The 23165-nt window shown below is 41.6% G+C and overlaps 1 protein-coding gene across 7 annotated transcripts in view; it reads left to right on the plus strand.

The window, feature by feature from the left end:
• The window catches only part of MTA3 (metastasis associated 1 family member 3), a 169774-nt gene extending 146609 nt beyond the window's left edge, over positions 1-23165 (plus strand). For 3 of the 7 annotated variants that reach the window (XM_070429106.1, XM_070429103.1, XM_070429104.1), the window contains exons 14-17: positions 197-419; positions 7368-7454; positions 10554-10700; positions 20035-20183. In XM_070429106.1, coding sequence (XP_070285207.1) covers positions 197-419; positions 7368-7454; positions 10554-10700; positions 20035-20168 — 591 coding nt within the window. In that variant the 3' untranslated portion in view covers positions 20169-20183. Of the gene's footprint in view, positions 1-196; positions 541-7367; positions 7455-10553; positions 10701-20034; positions 20184-21615; positions 21690-22466 lie in introns of those variants that run through there. The other 4 variants (XR_011473157.1, XR_011473158.1, XM_070429105.1 and 1 more) reach the window with 4 other exon arrangements.

The raw sequence follows: 23165 nt of genomic DNA on the forward strand, positions 1-23165 counted from the left end.
AGAAATTTCAGTTGTCATACTGTTGATATTTGGCTCTGTTGACTAATGAGTTTGCCGACCACTGTGGTAGGCTATTGAGTTATAGATGCTTCAGTGGAAGATTTAAAAACTGCACTGTTCTTTGAGCATGATGCCAGTAGTACTGCACTTTAACCAGCCCTGTTCTTCACCTGTGTGTTGGTGTCTGATTCTACAGGACCCCCGTGTCAGAAGCCACATGTCTCGCCAAGCCATGCAGGGGATGCCCGTCCGCAACACTGGGAGCCCAAAGTCTGCAGTGAAGACCCGCCAAGCTTTCTTCCTTCACACTACATATTTCACAAAATTTGCTCGTCAGGTCTGCAAAAATACCCTCCGGCTGCGGCAGGCAGCGAGACGGCCGTTTGTTCCTATTAATTATGCTGCCATTAGGGCAGAATGTAAGATGCTTTTGAATTCTTAACCTTATGTGTTGTGCTTCTGACCATTTTCTCTCTTTCCCGCTCTCTTTTTTGTTTTGTTTTTATTTGCAATAAACATAAGTTCTTGTGTACAGCCTTTTATTTGGTTTATTTTTTTTTTTACATTGTTTTTGTCTGCTGCCATTTGCATTATGCCAACCTGAAAAGAAAACATTGCCACCTCTGCAGTTTTTTGCATAGTGTTCAGCAAAAGATGATGGGAGGTGGTCCTGTCCAGTGGGGCTTTGTGATGGAATTGCCTACATAGGTCTTATTGAGGCACTTTTACCTGGAAGGTGGTGTCACAATGTATCCCGCAGGGTGGTGGTACAGTGAAACTCCATAACTGAGACATGCAGTCCAGTCTTACATGAATTCATTAGGTTTGAATAAAATTTGCCAATTTACACTAATGAAAAATTGTATGTCATTATAAATTGTATTGTTTTCCCATGAACCTTTTACAATTATCATCCAATATATTGGAAATTCATGGCGCTTTATAATAAACACTAGATTTATTAGAAGATTTAGCAAATTACAAATTAATTTTAAAGTCTTGGGTGAATTTTCTGAAAATACACATTTAGTTTTTACAAACTGATGTCCAAATTTGTGGTTGAGCATTCTTTCTATTGTCCAATTTGGTTTCCATTTCATAATCATATATCATATATATTTCCACAGACATTTACATGACTTAATTACTCTAATTTGCAATGTGTTCATTCTTGCTTATGTTTCATTTTTTTGTTAGAACAAAGGTCATATGTACGAATGAATCATGGATTGTTCTGTTATTACCATGTACCCATAAATGTGTCCATAAGTTATGTGTTAACTCTGATTCTAGTCATGCTCCTTTCGGTCACGTTCCTGGCTAGCATGTGAGAGCCATGCAACTTTCCCTAAAGGATGAGAAGAAAACTTGCTGTCTGGCTTAACATGGGAAATAGGAAAGATATTCAGTAGATGTTTTTTCTTTGTCCTTGAGATAAGAAAGTTCTTACTACAGGATGTTCCCATTTTGATTTAAAGAGGGTATCCATAAAAGGAATAATGATTGAAAAACATTTTGTTCCTAAAGATAATTTTCAGCAGGATAGTTGAAAGGCTTTAAAAATGTACAGGTAAAAGCTTTATAAGAAGAAAAGTGCTTTGTAAAGGGAGTGGAAATTGATAGTAATCTCTGAGTCCCATGGAGGGGAAATTTAGCTACATTAGATTCATATGTATTTGAGAATTTAGGCTTATGTTGATGTTTCGTTGCTAGCATTTCAGAGTTGAGGGATTTATGCTATTTTCACTTTTTACAATCAATCTTAAGGAACTGGAATATTTATATTCATCTAAAGTGCTTAGTTGATTTAAAACACATACATAATTTCTTAAGTAAGAGGAAAAATATTTGAGAAAGAAAATGAATGAAATTCTTTCATTAAAGTTGACTGGGATCCATTATCATCTTTGTTCCTATGAATGGAAAAGAAACCATCACCAACTAAATTGGCTGCTTGAGGAAGCTTCTGTTTCCTGTGGCTTTTCTGTTCATTACTCAGTGAATTTGCAAATTGTGTTTATTTTGATGATTCTTCAATGAAGTATATTTTTCTGCCGCCTCATTTTATCCCCTCCCCCTCCCAATTGAAAGGCCATAGTGCTTTTAAAAAGTCAAGATTAAATTACCTGTATTTTATTTCTACAAACATAGATATATAGTAATAATAAGAGAATAGTCACTTGTGATGAGATTCAAGGAACATTTTATTTTGTATTTAGCTTCATTGGGTTACATATAGAATTAGATTCTCAGAATAATTAATTTTACCTTTAGATTTAAAATGATAAAGCTTCAGCAGGCATCTGCTCAGTAATTTTAGCATATAATTGATTCTTGCATCATCTTCCTTATGTGTACCTTATTGCAGCCTCTTCAGCAGGTCCCTTGATGTTGGCTTGTTAGTGAGAAGATCAGGTGTTAATAACCTGGTGTCTGTAAGCAACCATGTCTCTGGTCCAGTGAGAATGTATGTGTATTTTGGGGTATAAGCTTTTCTTGGTTTCTCAAAGGCGATGGTGACCCTGTTATTTCCCTCACAAAGTTAATCACTGTGGTGCAATATGAATTTCTTTCAGATCAGGTAAAAGGTTGTAATTCTAAAGATATTGATAAATTAAGAGCTCTAATTAATGCATTTTAGAATACATCATAATATTGGAAAAGGGAAATAGTTTTCCCTGAGAACTTGAGCATCTTCCTCTTATAAGCACTATAAAAGTTGACCCCTTCATTAGCACCATCAAAAACAGAATTTATGGGGTTACAGACAGCATATGACTGAAAAAGAGGGGAGCTAAACTCTCAATTAGATGGGGGAGACCATACTCTTAATTGCGAGTTCTTAAAGGGGACTCCGTTTGCACATGTGTAAAATATCCCAAGGAAAACGTAAGTAGTGGTGTGGGGAGGGAAATTGGAAAGCTGAGAGAAAGGTGTTGGGAAGGAGACTTCACCACTCACTTCATTCTTCCAGACTTTCAATTTTGAACCATAGGAATATAGTTTCTGTTTTAAATAATTTAAAAGCAAATAAGTATATTATATGACCAACATGTTTAAATATATATATATATATATATAATATATGGAAAATGATTTTTTAAAACCAGTTTCTCCAAATATTATAATAATATACTTTTATGTGTGAATATTTAAGTCCATGCCCCAAATTACTAAAATTAGTAGAATACCTGAGCCAGTTCTTCCATATAGATAGTGCTTATTAAAAATGCATTGCTAGCCCAGGCAATGTGGGCTCAGTGGTTGAGCATTGACCCATGAACCAAGAGGTCCCTGGTTCATTTCCTGGTCAGGGCACATGCCCAGGTTGCAGGCTTAATCCCCAGTAGGGAGGGTGCAGGAAGCATCCAGTCGATGATGTTTCTCATTGATGTTGCTATCCTTCTTCCTTCCTCTCTAACATCAATAAAAACATTTTTTAAAAAATGCATTGCTAAACCCCAAACCAGACATTGCATAAAGGTACTGTGTCTGACAAGATTTGCAGACTGATGTCATGGTTGTAACAGCATCAAGTTTCAGACAGACTAGCCTGTCCCTTCTCCCCTTTGATGCCCCTCCCCTCAGTAAAACCACGATGTGATGATGGGGTTCCTCCCTTGATACTGCCATCAGACATTAAGTTATCAGATGACTTCGTCAAAGCTCAGTAAAATCACGTGATACCAGCTGAGCACAGGGTTACTATTTGAGATTCAGAATCCTCGGAGACTGAGGAAGAAGTAGGTGCATTAGCAGCATCCTGTAGTTCAATGAAGCTGGGTCTTAGAGAAGTGGATCCAAAGGATTTACCTGCCACCTTTGTAGCTTGCATGGGTCAGTAAGTGGTTTCTGAGATGACAGCATATCAGACTTGAATAACAGCAGTATACCCACAATGAAGTTCAAGAGGCACCTGGAGCCATATTTCTTTTCCTGTTCAAAGTTGCTAATTCCACTTGGAATTATTCCAAGGCCCCATATTCATAAGAAATTTGTAACATATTTGCTGGTTTTTTTCTAGAGGTGCCTCAGCAAAAGTTATTGCTTGTATAACCTTTTGTGAAATTTTAAGCTCTAACATTAGGAGAGAACAGTTGGGTTTTTTATTTTGGTATTTTTGGTAATAAAATTTGTTTCTGAATGGATACTTCAAATCTTTCTAAAGATTCAAAAGTGGTTACAAATCTCATCACCGATCCCATCCTACTCTACAGAGGTAACCGCTGTTACCAGTATCTAAAGTATCCAGAGGTATTCTGGATTACTTTTTTAAAAATTTAATTCGGTTAATTAGCCTAAGAATTCCTAGGCTATTTCCAACCATTTTCTATTAGAAGTAATGTTGCAACAAATATCCCTACATAGATATTTCAAATTGATGAACATGCATTTTGAATTTTGATAGTTGCTACCCAGTTGCCCTTAGAAAAGTGCAATTTACACTCCCACCCACGGTGTCTAGAGATGCCTGTTTCTTAGCACCTCGCCAGCGGTGTTACCCATCTTTCAAACGCTTGGCTAGTTGACGGGTGACATGTGGGCTTGCATTTCTCTTTTTGAGTGAGATGGAAATCTTTGCATATATTTGTACATTTCTTTTCTGTCAACTTTTTGCCCCTCGCCTATTTTCTGGTGGGTGAAAGTCTTGATTTGTGGGAACTTTTTACATTTTAAGGAAATTAGCTCATCTGTGATACGTGATGCAAATATTTCCCCATTTTGTCTTTGACTTTGTTTATGATGTATTTGCCAAATAGATTTTTTAAACGTAGTTGAATTTATCTTTTTTTAAATGGCACCTATATTTTGTATCTTGTTTAGAAATGCCTCTACCGTTCCTAAAAGGAAATTCTGTGGATGGTTTTATTTTGACAGCGATCTCGAAAGCCCATGTGAGATGTTTTTGTGAATTTTAATTCGATGTTTACTTTTTGCAGTTTTTCCATTTCATTTATCCCCCTAATCTTCCCAAAGCAGTTTTTTAAAAATGGCCATCAGTTGCAATAAAACTAACAGTGTTTTTCCAGGTTTACCTGAAGGAGCTGTAGAGCATCCTCTTGGAAGCCAGTGACAGGTGCCTTGTGTTCAGTCCAGTAACTTGAGTGAGATGCGGAGTTCACCCTGTCGCTGGGCAGATTCTGATTCCTTCTGGGTTCTTTGGGCATTTGTCAGATCGCTTTCTTTATCTGTGCACTTTTACTGCACATTAATGAATGATCTCTGTTTAAATAGTTAAGAGAATAATTTGGGAGTGAGGACTGACTCACGCTGGCCTGGTCTTATTCGAAGATGCTAATTCAACTTGGAATTAGATTCTACTACTTAACCAACTCAAGTGCAAACCTGATAATCCTATGTTTATGATCATTCCCTCAGGGTGGAATGTATTTTTCCCATTTATATATCACTGAATGGCTACCATTTTTATGTTAAACAGCAACTCATTGTCTTAGCACCTTCCCAATTTCTTTATAGTTGAGACTGATAATTCCTGTGGGATTAGTGAAATACGGATCCTTCTTAAGAGCTTTGATCCCCCATTCAGGTGCTCTGTAAATTGTCACTTGGAACATCACATAATTACTCCAACTAACTTAATGAGGAATTAAAAACATTAAAGTGAAATATCTTTGGGTATTGTGTTGGTGACCCCTTTGATGGATTTGTTGATTCTTGTCAGGGTGATGGTTTTAGGGGAGTCCATCGATTGCAGCCACACTGGTAGTTTTCCTTTGGGCCTTATAGACTGGAATAGAGCAAAGTTAGTCTAATCGCTAGTAATAGTGATATAGCGATTGCCTTTGTCTAGTACACTGAGAAAATAAGGGGATTCATTCAAGCTTTATTAATAGAAAGGAGAAATTTTTCTCTTGTCCTCATCCCAAATAGAGCTTCAGAAAAATTAATAATATTAGGAAGGAATTATTTAGTATTAGTTCACAGTGATTTGACAGGTGTTTGATCCTTGTAGGATTTGGGCTGCTTTTTAATGTTTATTTAGATTACTCTTCCAAAGCATGGTGATTATATTTCCACCTGTATCTTCGCTATTAATGATGGGTGAAAAGCTTCATAGCTTAGTAAGTCTCCCCCCAAAGGAAATCAGCTGAATAGTAGGAAAAGAAATGGAATCTTCATAGTTGTCAGTGGTTTCATAATTAGCCAGTGTTTGGGATACATATTCAGATTCCTATTTGAGGATCTCTGTAGTGTGTACTTTGTCTATTTTCATATTTTTAAAATGCTATTTTCCCACCTTTTACTGTTTGTTATTAGAAAAGAGTTTCCTTAGTGAAAGAGAGGGCCAGAGCTTATGAAAAAGTTAATTTTTTAACTTTAAATTACTTGAGGTTCCAGATAGAATTGTATGTTTTAATAGTGCAGAGAATTCCTATGGATGTCAAAGGAAATGTCTTGTATGTATGCCTAGAACTGTGGCCTCAGCCTGTGAAAGAGCAAATTCTCTAAGTTGAGTCAGAAAGCCTGTAGGACATTTTTGTCCAATATTTGAAGGTGGGGAAAAGGCATAGATATAGAATCATACCTGCCAGAGCCACTCCGTTAAGCTTTATGACAATATATGCAAATTTAAACAACTTCAATACACTTTTTTGTCCCTTCAAACTCTATTTTTACAACAACTCTGGTATGAGAGGCAGCCGGGTCCCACATCTATTCTTCTGTCCTAATGACAGCTCATTAAAATGCAGAGTGTTCATGGTGTATGCTTTATTTTTCTCTGTCTGAAATGTCTGCGGCAGGGAATGAGGAGTGTGCTGTGAGCTCTTATCCACTAATATCCGTCCTCACAGTACCTTACTGATTCTGATTAGCAGATAAAATACTCTACATACAGGTGACCTTTTAAATCTCAGCACGAATGTCATCAGGGTGGGATACAAGGATAGGAAACCAGTGATAAAACCAAATGACCCATTTTCGTCCTTGTGAGGCTGTCATCTCACGGAATTGAGTGTCACCAAGCTAGACCAAGTGCTCCTCAGTGGAAAACCACTCCATCCGAGTCAGGGGTGGCCAAGGGGGTAGTTACCTTCGTCAGCTGTCACTTCTGCCTTCCATGCCAGGTTAATCTTCCATCAGGATGGACTCGGCCTCGTACTTCATGGAAAATTTTCTGCTTTAATGTAGAAGAGCCGTGGCTAGAAAGGAAGCATATTCCCACTGCCTTTCAGATGGGCACGCACAGAATCTCAAATGGTTTTCTGAAACCCGAAAGGAAATGACAGGAATCTGGGGGATGTTTGGCACTGTTTTGCACTTGCACCTGTTGTTTCTGTGGTGTATGTAGTGTAGGAAGAGAAAACGGCCTCATTGGTTGTCTCCATGTTTCTTTCTCTCCTCAGATGCAGACAGACATGCTGAACTCTCTGGAAGTCCCCAGAAAAGCAAAAGCACCAGGAAACCTTTGGCATGTATCATTGGGTATTTAGGTGGGTACTTTCTAATAGAGGGAAAAACCTCAACAATTTCTGTATCTTATAAATATTCGGCTATCCTAAATTGACATACCTCAACTAAATTCAAGCCTTTTGAATAGCTGAAATTGGATTCCTTCGTATGTAGAGTCAGTTTATCTTGTTTTAGAAACTTTTTTTATTGCCAAAATATACACAACAGACACAATTATGGATTTGTTTACTTTTTCCAAAAAAGTCATTGAATAAAAATGCAGTGTACACTTATGTATATAAATACAGATTAAGCAACAAAATGAAAATAACCATTAAATTATTAATGAATGAATCGTCTTAAGATTGTAGATTTATTTTTTAAAAATATATTTTTATTGATTTCAGAGAGGAAGGGAGAGGGAGAGAGAAATAGAAGCATCGATGAGAGAGAATCATTGCTCTGCCATCCCCTGCACTCCCCCTACTGGGGATCAAGCCTGCAACCTGGGCATGTGCCCTGACCAGGAATTGAACCTTGACCTCCTGGTTCACAGGTCGATGCTCAATCACTGAGCAACATTGGCTGGGCTTAATATTATAATTTCGATCCTTCTAGTACTTCAGTCCACCTCACTCCTTCCCTTAAATAGAGAGAAAAGGATTGGTTTATTTACCTTTTTTAAAAAAAGATAAAACTGATTTTTAAGCTACCTTAAAAAAATTATAGTTTTGATATGCCAATTAAGGTTACTTTGAAAGAGGAGCATTTGTATTGCTTTCTGAAAGTTGCCAAAGATGATGGTTCCATTTACATGTTGAAATATCACAATTAACAATAGTATAAAAAATTACTGGGCAATGACCTTTTTTCTTTTTGGCAAAGGTTTAAGATAATTTGCAAAATAATGGTTTCTAATATACTGGCATATTTCTAATATTCTTGCCTTCTCATTTTCTCAGTAAAAGTGTAGCCAGAGTTGCACTGAACATTATTGCTCTGTCAGAATTTGTAGTTAGGAAGTGTTCAAACTTCAGACAGCCAGTCGTTTAAATCAAAGTGTAGCCTTGAGCCTGGTATATTATCTGGTCCTCACTGAGCATGCTAGCAGTCAGAAGCTCACAACTCCCTCTTTGATGTTAGTCTGCCACCTTATTTCTTGTTTTATTCCTCAGGGGCTAACGAGTTGCTTTGATAGCCCCTGAGCATATCACATGGTTATCATAGGCACAGCCTAGGACATGGTGGTTAAATCCTTGAGGTTGGCTTTCTGTCTTTTCTTGCAAGACCTAATCCTAGAAGTCCCTTCTCACTTGTAAGGATAGTTTCTGATCATAGAAAATAGAATATGGCATTGCACATTAGTTGGCCACAGGTAATTGTGTATCCCTCCTATGGGTAAACTGGTGTGGGTTTCTCCCAGATATGCTCAAAGCTGAGTTGTCCTACTAGCTGAATTATATCCCTACATAACATATATCTGAGTATTTACTATGTACAAGACACTATACTAAGTGGTTTGGGAACACCCAGATGAGTAAGACCTTGCCTTCAAAAATCTTAGTCTACTGGGGAAAGTATACAGGTTAAGACAGTAAAGGAATTACAGGAAGTATGCATGGGGCACTTGGAGGAAGGAGTAGTTATTTTTGGTGAGTGTTAAGGCAGCCTACATGAAGAAAATGATATTTGATCTCAGCCTTGAAAGATATATAGGATTTGAAAAACAGGAAAATAATATTTTTTCCCTTATTAGGCTAAGAGAACCAGGTAAACAAAGGCCTCAATGAGTCAAGGACCTAAAAAGCTCAGGGAATGCAGGTTTGTCTTGTCTGGATGGAGCATAGAGTGTGGAGGTTGCAATAAAAAATAAGGTTAGCAGCCCTGGCCGGTGTGGCTGGTTGGGTGTTATCCCCTGCACTGGAAGGTTGCCAGTTTGATTCCCGGTCAGGACGCATTGCCTGGGTTTCGAGCTCGATCACCCATAGAGGGTGTGCTGGAGGCAGCTGATGGATGTTCTGCTCTCACATCGATGTTTCTCTCTCTCTCCCTCACCCTTCTTCTCTTTCTAAAAATCAATAAGAAATACATATTTTTTAAAATGAGGTTAGCAGACCTTCAATGCTATTTTGGAAAAAAAATCAGTGCCATATTTTGGTTAGTACTTGATCCAGTTTTGACAAGTGTAGGATTTTGACCAGAACAAGATACAGTAATTCTAATAATGCTAAGGGCTCTTCCTAAATTTCAGTAAATGAGGCTGTTATCCTGGCCCTCACCTGAAAAGAAGGGTGGCTTTTCACCCTGGTTGGCACACTGGGTGTTAACTCAGAATCAGGGAGCAAGTTGAGCTTTGGAGAAGAGGTTGTTCAGTATCAGTAATAGACTGAGGTCCTTAAATTCCAATTCCTACAGTATTGCAATTGCTGTCCCTCTACTCTGTCCAAAAAGTGAATGAGTGGTTCTGGACTGTGTGCCTGACAACAACATGCTTCACTTAAACACATATACCACGTGCACATTACAGTTTTGTGATATATCCTCTTTTCTTCTTCTGCTTCTTGACTCGAGTATTTGGAGTTTGGTGTCAGATTACACATATATCAATATGTTCTGGGCTGGGAGTGATTGGCCCTGGTTCCCATACCCTGGGTGAAGAACCAGAGGAGGAACCCTGTTTTTCAGAAAGCTCTATGCACCAGATATGGGTACTTGCTAAGACTGGTTTGATAGAACACGGAGGTGGTTTTTCTCTGAGGCTACCTCTCCAGATAGTTTCTGGATTGCTAATACCTTGAAGAGTCAGATGCCTTATTATTCCCTTAGTAGAGCTTGCATTTAAGTGACCTTCTATGTGTTGTTTTTTTTCCTTTTCTTTCTTTTTCTTGCTTGTACTGACAACATGAAGCTAGAGCTCCAGTTAGCAGGAAAGAACCAGCTCACTTTTGATAAGGAAAGCAGTCATGGTAACAGCACTTGAAGCTGATTAATTATGCAAGTCCTTGGGAAAACAGGCTGGCTCCTAAAGAACTGACTCTCAGCTCATTAAGAAATAAGATGTGTGCCTATTAACCAGGGAAGTTCCACACAGATTTTAAATACCATGTTCTGAGTCGAGAAACCTTTTTTTCCCCTGTCAGAGATCCATCCTTCGAAGAAACCTAATGTAATTCGATCTACACCAACTCTACAAACTCCCACTACCAAGCGGATGCTGACCACCCCGAATCACACGACTCTGAGCATTTTGGGGAAAAGAAACTACAGTCATCACAATGGCCTGGGTGGTAAGTAAGCCCAGAAATGCAGGGGCTGTTCTGATATGCCAGGGCCCCTGGCCACTGCTAGGCATCATCTGCCAAGTCTAAGAATGTATAACTACAAGTGTGGTGAGGGGAATGAGAGGGAAGGCGGCCATGTGCCCTGGTGAAGACATTTCCCAGGGGATATTTCTCCTCTTCGGGAGGAACATTTTTGCTCCCACTTCCTCTTAGGAGGCTTGTTCGGAGATGAAGTGTGTATGTAGCAGGTTGCCTCTGCTGGGTAATAATGTTCTTGCTGGGATGCACAGTCACTGCTCATTTATATTTCCTTGAGCAGAAGGGATGATTTTGCCTTCTGTCTGAGACAGCAGTGCTCTCTGGGGTTCTTCAGCCTTCCGTGGGTTGTTCTGAATTTGACATTTGTCCCCTACTTCTTTCATCTTGTAATTGTTTTTAATTGCTCAAGAGTACTATAAGTCATGAAAGGAATTGCCTGAGTGATGCCCTAAATACAGAAATAATAATTTGTTTCTAATGGAAAAATAGAACTATCACCTCTTATCCAAAGTGCTTCTCTTGGGCCTGGCCATATGATTTCAGGTGGAATTGAATTATGTTCCCATTGGAACTATAGAGCATCCAGACAATATGTAGTGTTCATTTCAATAGTCCTGGAGTTTGAAACTGTCTTGATTGTTTAAATGTTGGCATTTATTTATGAATTAAACCCTTTCCAGGCTTTGCATGTCTTATAGAACACTAATTTCCATCAGTGACAGTACATTTTTTATAATGGATCAAGGATGCAAAATTGACCTTCTAGTAATAATTTTCCATGGTGTTCTTTTTTTTTCCAGAATGACTTTGATGGTCATAATGATGTCAAAATGAGTAAAAATTTGAGGGTGAGGAGTTTAGTTTGCATTTATAGGCTTATCAATTGTTGTAGATATGGCTTTCAAGAATTTAGCTCCACAGTAATCTTGCAGAAACAACTTCCTCGCTAATGAGAGCACTGGCCATCATTGCTACGATAGGCCTAATGTCTAGACACCAGAAGACCAGGGAATGCTTATGTCAAAATGTGGAGATGGGATTTCTTTCCAGCGTTTCCTTACCCACAACCTGGGGCCCTTGCATTCAGGCTTAAATGGAATCAGGAATCTTTCCTTTCCATCTCATCACTTCCCTGTCCTCTCTAGGCTTATAGTCTTACTGCAGAAAGCAAAAAGTAAGTTCTGGTTATTTGATATGTACGTATCAATGAGTGTATATACATAGATACATACTTTCTTTATGGAGAAAAGTATCTCTTCCACTCGTACCCCTTGGTCATGGTCATTTGGGTCTCAGACCTGCATTGCAGTTGCTGTTGCTCTTTCCTTGAATCACAGGTAACTGTCTCCGTGGGAATTCTAGAAAAAAACAAAACTACTTGTAGTGTTACCTCCCTATGGCTGTCGTCCCATTTCCTTCTGAGTGAATGCTGCTACAGGTCGTTGTTTCTCTCAACAGGAGGAATGGACAGGGCATATGATGAAGCCCGGGTGTTATGTTGACTGAGACCTTCAGCCTTATGGAGGAAGGGACACTTGCTGCATTTTCTGAGAGACCTAGCTGTTGAGACACTTTTTTCTTTAAGATCTGTTGGCCTTTGCTCTCCCGTCCTGGTACAGAGAGGAAGGCTGAGGAGTGCAACAGAAGGCCCCAGGACGTCAGGGGGTTTTACTGTTCTGCATAACATTTAGCTCTCTCTGCCTAGCACAGTGCCTGGAAGGTGGTAGGCACTCAATACATGTTAATTGAATAAATGAAAGCGATAGAGAAAACGAGACCTAGAGAGATGAGTTCAAGTTTTCACAATTACCAGGCACTACATAAATAGATTGGGATTTCCCTGCAGTGTGACTGGTATCAGTCTGTTCTTTTGACCACTGTTATAAATAAAGTTGTGGCTCCCAACTGCACTGTATTTGTCAGCAAAATAGAAACCACATAAGTCATTTTAACAGCTAATACAAAAATCAATATGACAGATATGGAGGGACAAAAGAGGTAAATGGGGAACATGGGGTTGGTGGTGGTGGCATAGGAAGCAGCCACCATCCCCAAGGTTGGGAGAGTAGAAGGAAGAAGCTGGGGTTATCACAAGGTAGAAAGAAGCTCAAGAGGGCCCTGAGGAGCTGGAACTCAGAGCCCTCGAGAGGACGCTGTTCTGTCAGCGGTGGCATCTGCCAGGTGTGATGAGGCTGGTTCTGGGCGTGTGAAGTAAAGCTGGGAACTGGAGCTGCTATTGGGGTGATGCTGACAGGAAGAGATAAAAACCAGTCTCTTCTCCATCCTTAAGCCTTTCATGCTCCCTCTAGCACCCCCTACTGGTGTGACAGGGAACCTGGTGGCTGAGGAGAAATGTGTTTGCAGAGTCCCAGCCCCAGCATCACTACTGCTTAGCACAGTGCCTGGAACTTAGTAGGTGCTCAATAGATGTTAATTGAACAGAAGTGAGTTTAGATGGATGGATGTGGAGCTGAGAGACGAGTGTAGCAGAAATACACATTTTGGAAAATGTCCCCACTTTTGTATTTCCAGTGGACCTTTTTCTTGGGTCTGTTTCTTATTTCTTTGGGATATGGAATGCTGACCAACCTGCATTTACAAGGTGACCTCAAAATACCAGAACAAATGTTAGGCTAATAGTGAGTTTTCATGGGATAGTTGATACTGTCATATACTAGAGTTGATAGATACAAACTCATGGGAAGCCAGGCCCTGTGTGATCAATAATAAAGTCACTTAGCATTGCCATTTAATGATCAGCAAGTCAGACAGATGATCGCACCAAACAGGATTTTGATGGGCAGAACTAACCTGATGAAACGAAACCTGATCGTACTGAAATATCCAGGTCTCTCCGCCTCAGGGCTTCCTGGCCCCTTCTCAGTGGCTTGCCTCCTTCACTCACCCTCTGTCTTTAGGTGGAGGTTCTAGATGATGGGAAGAGTCAGGATTTCTGTTGGCAGAAAGGATTTACCTGACATTTTAAAAGAAAATGATGTTCAGCGTTTCATTGTCTTCCTGAAAGTCGCTGTCTTCCACCTGCCTGGCCCGGCCCTTTAAAGGCCCTGGTGTACAGGTGACTGGGAGCCAGCACTCGGTGTGCCCTGCAAGCTTCACCACGGCACCGGGCGCACGCAGACTCTGTGCCTACCTCACAGACTTCAGCTCGGAGGGTGAAGACAAAATCTGCGCACATAAGAAGCCCCTTGCTGGGGGTCAGTAATGATAAAAAGAGTGAAGTTTCAAAATATAGACCTACCTAGTACCTTGTCAGTTCCTAAACTTCAGTGCACCCCCCCACCCCCCCAGCCGTTGGTCCAGTGGCATGCCACACGCAGTCACGGTGCTTTCCAAATCCTGTCCCTCCTTTTCAGGCTTACAGATGCTTTGGTGACATTTTTATTGCCAGCAAACCAACCCACCTGCCTGCTTGGTTAGCTCCAAGTGGCTGTGAGTGGAGGAGGTCCTGAGAGCAGGATGGAGGAGACGTAGCTGGAAAGCCTTTCTGTGTCCAGGAGCCCAAAGACAGGGCAGCAGTGGGAAGGAGGCGGTGCCTGGACATCCGAGCATTTGCAGTCAGATGGGATTCATTGCTGACATCTCTGATTATTTCCTGTGTGGCCTTGGATGAATCACTTGGTTTCTTTAAACCTGTTTTTTCCTCTGTGAAGCACAGAATTTGTTTGCCTTAGGGAAGTGTTATAATGATTAAAAATTCTTCACTTACTTTATATGACTTGATTTTGTAAACACTTCATGAGCTAAGTGTTATAACCTGCATTTTTTTAATTTGTTATTTTATTTTTTAAAAAGTATTTTTATTGATTTCAAAGAGGAAAGAAGAGGGAGAGAGAGATAGAAACATCAATGATGAAAGAGAATCATTGATCGACTGCCTCCTGCACGCCCCACACTGGGGATCGAGCCCGCAAAATGGGTTTATGCCCTGGACCGGAATCAAACCCAGGACCTTTCAGACCACAGGCCCACGCTCTATCCACTGAGCCAAACCAGTTAAGTCTATTTGTTATTTTAAAATTTTTTATTTTTTAGTTACACTAGTAATTAGACTTTTAAGCCTAACTTGTGAAGTGATCACCCTTATAGGTCTAGTACTCATCTGGAACTGGCATTTTAATCATGAAAAAACTGAAAAAGGCTCAGAGAAGTTAAGGGATTTGCCCAAAGTCACACAGCTAGCCAGTAGCAGGGATGAGATTGAGACTTCAAGGCCAGTGTTGTTTCCCCTGGGCCAGTAAGGACCCAGATTGGTGTGTTGAGTGCAGCATGTACCTGAGAGGTGTTTAGTTTTCTGTGTGTAGGAGATGGGTGTGTTTGTGAATATAGAGAGGAATGTAGAAGGTGCTTTTCTTTGTTCAGACTGTAAAGTATAAGCCATCATCTTATATAATAAAAGGCTAATATGCAAATCAACCGAACAGTGGAACGACTGGTTACTACGACATGCACTGACCACCAGAGAGCAGACGCTCAATGCAGGAGCTGCCCCCTGGTGGTCAGTGCACTCCCACATGGGGAGCACCACTCAGCCAGAAGCCGGGCTCATGGCTGACAAGTGCAGTGGCAGTGGCAGGAGCCTATCCCGCCTCCGCAGCGGTGCTAAGGCTGTCCAACTGCTGGCTTAGGCCCACTCTCCCTGGGGAGTGGGGAGTAGGCCTAAGCCGGCAGTCGCATACCCTGAGGGCTCCTGGACTGTGAGAAGCCGCAGGCTGGGCTGAGGGGACCCCCCCCCCCCAAGTGCACAAATTTCGAGCACCAGGCCTCTCATTGTCTAATAAAAGCCTTCACCTTCTTTTCCTGCCTCTCTGAAACTCATCTGCCCATATTATACCCCCTCCTTTTTTTTGGAACTTAGGGCATAGAAGCTATCTTAGTTTCAGAGAGAGGAAAGAAAAAAGGAAGAGAAAATTCATAGAATCACCTTTAGGTGAAATGTCTTTAAACTAAAATATATGCTATTCCCAGCACCAACTCTGATTTGTAGTAGATGCTCATTAAGTATTAAGATTCCATCCCCTCCTTTAAAGGAGGACTGTTATTATTTTGGGAAATTTTAGGATATCAACCAAAGTTTTCGTAGTCATATGTGAGTTATATAAAAATAGTGTCAGTTCTTTCCTTAAAACTACATCGCTTCCTTACCTAAGAGTATGGTTCTCAAAAATGACTCATGCACTTGCTTAAAGGTAAATGATTACACATCAGAGGAGGCCAGTATCTATAAAGAGAAAGTGCCCTTGGTTAAGTTATTTAGAGGCTTATTGAAGACTGGAAATTAGGATTATAGAGAAGACTCACCTAGCTTCCTGCAGGCCCCTGTAATTAGAGACCCTACAGCAGAGGGGGTGGGACATCATGATCCTGAGACAGTGGAATCTTTTTCAGAGTGAAGGCTGAGTCAGGAAAAACAACCAGAGACGAGAGGGACAGATGAGCTGTGCAGGCATCTCTCATCCTCTCCTGACCCGCTAAGAAGATGTCCTTGGTTGCCCCCTGCTGTCAGATGCTTGAGTTGTGGTCAATCAGCAGATCTTTCATTCTGCTGCACAGGGATAAGAAGACTGCTACCATGTCTCCATCAGTGGGGACCGCTGAGAACAGATTGTGCTGTATAGTGACATAGACCAAGGGAGCATCAACTGAAGTTGTCCTTAAGCCTTTTCTGAGATGACAGCTTTGGTCCCAGGGGTACTACTCAGTGTGTCAGGAAAACTAAAGCGACAGGCTCAGAAGAGAGGTAATTTCAGTGGGACAGAGTCAGGGCATCTGAGCCTAGGAAATTGATGAATTGTACAATAAGCTTCTTTTTAATCTGCTCTCCTCTGGCTTATTTCCCCTGGGCTATGTGAGTCCACTGTAAATCTAATTTTTTTCTTATTTGTTTTCTACATCGAATAATATTATTTCTCTCAATCTCCCATGTAGAGAGAATATCTAACATGGATGTCTCTAAGTACAATATTATGATCTGGGGTGTGAAGACTGTCCTTTTGGTGACTTGTTTCTGAAATCAGTGACTCAACAGTTCCAACTGTTTGCGTTCCAACCCTGGGAGATGGGTGGTGGTGAGGACCATGGTACCAGTGAGAGAGCTCAGGGACTGCATCTGCTGTCTTCACAAATCCCAGTAAAAATAGACGGCCAGGAACAGCTGATGGCTCTCCTAGGCATGCTTCAGCCTAGCCTGCCTTCTGTCAAAATTTTTATGCCATTTCCAAAGATTATAATATTTTTGAATTTTCCAAAACATTGTTTATGGAAGAACATTGAGTACCCTAGACTCACCTCTGATCTGCTTGTCTCAAGGTGTAATGTTATATAACCTGATTAAGTACGTAAAAGTACCTTCAAGGTACACCCCCCTCCTTCCCCAGTATTTTTTTAAAATGGATCCTTATGGCTGCAGGGTTTACTGAATGTGAAGCAATCATAGCAGAGTACCTAATGTATCTAGGAGAGGTCAGGAAAGTTGAAGCATTATCTGAGAGCAGTGGTAGGATGTTCCCTCATACTGTGTGAAGCTTTGGGATGGGGTTTGTAGAGGAAGACAGACTCAAGTACGTTAGGCATGAGTAATCCACAACTTGGTGTTTTGGTATATTCTGGTAGGATGCCAAATTAGCCACCCCTTGGACCATGCCTGGGTTTACTAATAATCAAATACCTCTTTCCTGTCCCTGAGGGAAGTACTAGCGTGTGAGCTGTAAGAGGTCTATACCAGTGACCCTCCCCCAGTATTGTGGAGGTCTTAGAAGGGTGACAGAAGTCCATGGTAGTTACGCAAGGGTCCTCAGCTTGAGGGCCAGCTCTGGCCTCCTCGAAAAGTATCTCTGTTTACCTGCAAGGGTCATTACAGGAAATCTTTTAAGCCAGCCTATCCCTATGTACTTCCATTCTCAGTGACACGTAGAAGGTGAACCTTTGAAAAAGAAAGTGAACCTTTGACTTGAAAGCCAGGTCCCAAGGTTTTTTAGATGCTTGGGAAACGAAAGGGAAGAAACAGCAGAGGGAGGGGATTTGGTCCCGGAAAAACACTCTTCTTTGGAATAGATTCAACTCATCCATCAAAAGAGCAGGCACAAATGTCTGAGCAGGCCACTGGGACATCAGCATTAGACGCCCCCGGGCAGTAAAGACCAATCCCCCAAACAGATTTAGGCACCCCCTGAGCAGTCTCTGTGGGTCCCAGTGAAGGAGTGAGAAGTCTTCTGGAACTGCAGAGTCCCCAGGGCAATGGAAATGGAAAAATTCGTCGCACTCTCGTTGATTTGGGTCCCCCACTGGGTTCATTTTGAGCTTCTCAACCTTGCTCTTTCCCTGTTTCTTTTTTTCCCTTCCGGATGGTTGAGCACTCTTTAAGCTCAGAAACCACCTGAGTTATAATCTATGTATTCTTCTCACTCAACCAAATATTTTTTATTAGCAACTATTTACGTATTAATGAATATGAAAAATAATTAATGTAAAATGAGGAACAGGCTTGAAGGCAACTTTGTCAGATGGCGGTTCCTAAAGAGGATATCTGAGAAGACTATTTTCCTGACAGTCCTATGGCAGCTTCCCCGAGTGCCTGTAGGAGCCTCTCGGGGCAGTCAGTGCGCATGGCGGGAATAAGTCCTGGGAAGTAGGGCCGACCACCTGAAGGCACCTGAGAGCAGTCAGCAGAAAAATCGTTAAGACAGTAGATACTGGACCTCCTGCACTGGTTCTCTGGTTTTCTTGTCTTTTTACTCTACTTTCTGGAGACTTTCTAAATGTTATACTCCAACCAGACTTGTCTATTTAGTTTGTCAAATTTTGCTTCATGTATTTTGAAGTTCTGTTATTGAATATATATGTATTTGGAATTTTTGTCTTTTTTACTATTTTATCATTATGAAATGATCTTTCTCTCTGTTAATATTACTTGTCTTGAAGTCTATTTTGTCTGATGTTAATATGACCACACCAGTTTTCTTTTCCTCTTGTTTTTATTTATTTTATTAAAAATTGTTTTTAAATATATTTTTTATTGATTTCAGAGAGGAAGGGAGAGGGAGAGAGAGAGAAACATCAACTATGAAAGAGAATCATTGATCAGCTGCCTTCCTTCATGCCCCCTACTGGGGATTGAGCCTGCAACCCAGGCATGTGCCCTTGACTAGAATCAAACCTGTGACCCTTCAGTCTGCAGGCCGACACTCTATCCACTGAGCCAAACCAGCTAGTGCCTCCTCTTGTTTTCATTTTTTTAAATGATTTTTTTTTTAGTTTTATTAAACTCAAAGTAGAATGATTCTTATAGTATCTCTAAAGGCAGGGCATGCTGTTCCAGCACAGATTTTTTAAAAACCCTAAAGAGCCATTTTCCATTATCATTTCTTTTTAAAATGACTTTATTGAAGCATAATTGACCTTCAGTAAACTATACACATTTTTAAATATACAATTTGACCAGTTTGACATATATGGACACCATGACAGCAATCAAGATAATAAACTTATCCATCACCGTCAGACATTTTCTTGCACCCTTTATAATCTTTCTAGTCGCCCTTCCTCCCCGTCTCCCCCACCCCTCCCAGGTGACCACGGATTTGCTTTTGGTTGCCACAGATTAGTTTACACTTTCTAGAATTTTATATAATGGAGTCATATGATATGTACCCTTTGTCAGTTTGAATAATTTTTAGAGATCTATCTTCAAGTTCACTCATTTCTTCCGTAGTATTAAATCTGCTTTTAATTCCATCCAACAAATGGTTTATTTCAGATTTTATGTTTTTCAGTTTTAGAATTTTCACTTAGTTCTTTTATATTTCTTCTAAGATACATCATCTTGTCACCCATTATATCCAGATTTTTCTATAGATTCTTTTTATTTTTATTTTTTACTTGTGGACATTTTAATGAACTTCCCTCCATGTAGCTTCAAGCTACCAGGACACAGGCCCTACCAACACCCTTAATCTTCTCCTCAGCTCCTCTGCTGAAGAATTTGGCCTTCACAATGACAGGCTGCTTTGGGAGCTTTCCCTTCCCCAGAACTTTGTAGTAGCCCGATCGTACCACATCAGTGATAGGAGCAGCTCCAGTCTTGCTTTTGCAGCATTTACCTGTGTCTGCTCACTGACCAGAGTCCACAGTTTATCAAGGTTGACAGTTGGGCAGAAGCTCTGGTTCCTCTTTAAGTGGTAATGCCTCATACCGACTTTCCCAAAGTAACCTGGGTGATATTTGTCAAAGTTGATCCTGTGATGATGCAAGCCACCAGCATTACCGCACCCTCCCCCTGCCCCAGGTGCTTCCTGTGCTTGCCGATGTGGCTGTGGCCGTGGCTCACATGGCCCCGAAGTTTCCGGGTCTTCCTCAGTCTGGATGGCATGTCGGTGGCCGAGCTGTAAGATCTATAGATTCTTTAACATAAATATATAGTAAATAGTTTAAGTCCATATCTGCTAATTCTAACATCTGAATCATCCTTTAGTCATCTTCCAGTGACTTTTATTTTGGTTATGGGTTGCATTTTCCTGCTCTCGGGTCTAATAATGTTTAATGAATGCTGGTCAGTGTGGATATAAAGTTGTAGAGACTGGCTTCTGTTATTTTCCTCTGCAGAGTATTGAATTTTGTTCTAGAAAGCAATTAAGTTGGCAGATCATCTCGACTATGTAGGGGCTTGGTTTAAAGCTGTATTATATCTGGTTTATGTTAGTTTTTTTTCTTAGTCCCATGAGATTTCAATAGAAAAACCAAGTTGTTTGCCCATCCCTCTAACTTTGCAGAACTTGAGTTCTAAACTCTGTCTTCTCAGCACTGGACAGCTGTGAGGTTGCTGCTTGGCCTCCTTTAGCCTTCCAGCAGATGTTTCCCACTGGGCTTCTTGCAGTCTCACCTGCCCACGGTAGTTCAAAACTCAGCCAGCCCTGGCCGGTGTTCTCAGTGGTTAGTGTTGGCCCACACACTCAAAGGTCTCAGGTTTGATTCCAGGTCAAGGGCACGTACTTGGATTGTGGGTCGCTCTTTGCCCCTGGTAGATCTTTTCCTAGGGCCTCTGCCAGGGTTGCCCTGCTGGGGGCCTCTGTGTCTGCTGCGTGTGGCTCTCATTCTTGCTTCAAGGAAATGCAGTGAGGCCGGGGAACTTCTGAGCAGCTGGGATTGAAGTGATAGCCTTCGGAGGGCAGGTGATAAGCATTGGGCTTCTTCAGCCTGGAATGCAGAGAGGTGACATATCCCAACATAAAGCCATGGCCAGTGTGGTGAAGGCTGATGTGAACCTGGATGCCGGATCCCGAGATGCTGCGGGAAGAGGGTTGCTTTGGAAACTGGAGCAGATAAGTTGAGTATAAAGAGATGAAAGCACAGTTTACCATGGCAGACCAGACACTTGGAAAACTATTAAAGGTAGCTCTTCTGGCAGATGGCTTAATTCCATTGGGGTTTGGACAAATAAATGAATGACAGAACTCACCCCCCCCCCTAAAAAAAAGAAAAAGAAAAAAGAGAGAGAGAAAGAGGCTTCTGAAATGTAATGACACATATATAGCCATTAATTCAGACACTAAAGAGGATAGTATGCTCTTACTGGGCTGGATATAGAATGGGCAGCTTGGTATAGTAGAAAAAACTTGATCTGAATTAAGATCTGGGTTCAAATCTTGATTCCTCAACTTACTTGCTGTGCGACCTTGAGAGGTTTCCTAACCTTTCTCACCTAGACAAGGTTCTGATGAAAGTTAAATAAGTCCGTTACATTGTCAGTAGGCTCCATAAAGCAAAGGTTAGCCCGAGTCCTAACTGAATTACCTGGGTTTTTATTGAACACGTATCTGCTGAGCCCTACCAAATACCAGGCTGTGCACATATATCTCCCCTGTTCTAGAAAGGCTCCTGAAGTGAAGGTGCAGCTCTGCTCCGGCCTGCAGACCTTCCTCAGGAGGGCGGGAGGCTGTGAAGGTGAGCGTCCCCCTGTCCTCTGCTGGCTGCAGGTGGCATGCATGATGGGCAAGAACAGCCGAGTGCCACCTAGCCTGGACCCACTGATCCCCATCTCAGCAAACAAGCCCCACTTCCCTCCCCGCCACTTTCCCAATAACCAAGCCAAAGGTTTCACAACCCACTGATAATGCCAGATGGTGATGATGTGGTTTTCAGCCACTTCTGCTTTTCATTTACTCATTTCTCCTGAGAGTCTGTAGGTGCCCAGCTCTGGGACAGGAGAATTGAAGGTCTTTGGGGGAAGTGGAGAGGGTGAGAATGAGGGACCCTGTGGATGTTTGAGGTTTATTCCCCTCCTACAAAAAAATTGTGTTTCTAGCATCTGAGTGCCCACATCCTTATGGTTAATTATGCTTACCTCAGATCCGGTGGTGCCTCCTCCCCCGTTAGTGTGCGCCCCGTCCCTTGGCCTCTGGTCACAGAAGTTCTGTGATGGCAGTCTGATAAGCAGATAAGCACTGGCCAGGTGAGGGGTTCACCTGCAGTGATGACTCAATCTGCCCATCCAAAACCCAGCTTTTAACACTTCAGTATTATTCACATATTTTCTTGGCCTCAATTAAAGTCTCCTTTGGTCCAGCCTTAAACTGCATTGTGAGCTTTTATTTGACTTCATGCCCAGCCTCCTTCCCTCAAAGGTTGCCATGTTGGTGGGAGGGCTGAGTCCATCCCTCCTCAGTTTGCCTCTGCCGTCGGAACTCATTTAACTCTGACCCTTTTTCTTTCCTTTTCCAGAACTCACATGCTGCGTGTCAGACTGAGCTACCCCTGTTTCATCCTATAATCCAAGACTTGCTCCACTGCCCTGCTGCTGTTCATGGCCGTGCCTGGGAAGGAGGCAGCCCCATCCCCAGTACATTTCAGTGGGAGACCTCCATGCCCACCCCATGGAGACTCGATGAGGGGGGAGGGGGAAGAAACTGTAGGAGTGCACGTCCCAAAAGCTGAGTCTCCCTGTGTGAATCAGTGTCATCTCGCTTTCCTCAGAGACCTTGCTGTCCCCGAGAGACCTGCCTGAGAATTAAGGGCAAGAGGGAGCCACTCCGCTTCCTCCCTTTTCCGCACCCTGCATCCCTGCACAGCAGCTCTTGGGGCAGGAGGGCGGCTGAGAGCTCCGAGCCACTGCTGCCCTGCATGCGCCAGCTCAGCTCTGTTGTAAGCTGTATGACCGTGTACAGGAGGGACATGGCATCTTTCTGAATGGATTTTTCTTAACAGATGTGCCAGTGTTTATGCAATTCACAACATTTCCCTTGTCCTCGCTGTTATTGTCACTGTCTTTTTCTCAATCGGCCTCATAGTAATTTTTTTTTAATGGGGAAATTTTCCTCTTTACCTCCTGCATCCTATATTTGATCCCTTCCCTACCCCTCCAAGGTACAGACTTACCCGAGATCCTGACAAATGATAAGAAAAGTGTCTTTGGGAAGCCTG

Source organism: Myotis yumanensis, unplaced genomic scaffold (assembly GCF_028538775.1).
Source record: "Myotis yumanensis isolate MYYU_CA2020_CCGP unplaced genomic scaffold, mMyoYum1.0.hap1 SCAF_11, whole genome shotgun sequence".
Taxonomy (NCBI): Eukaryota; Metazoa; Chordata; class Mammalia; order Chiroptera; family Vespertilionidae; genus Myotis; species Myotis yumanensis.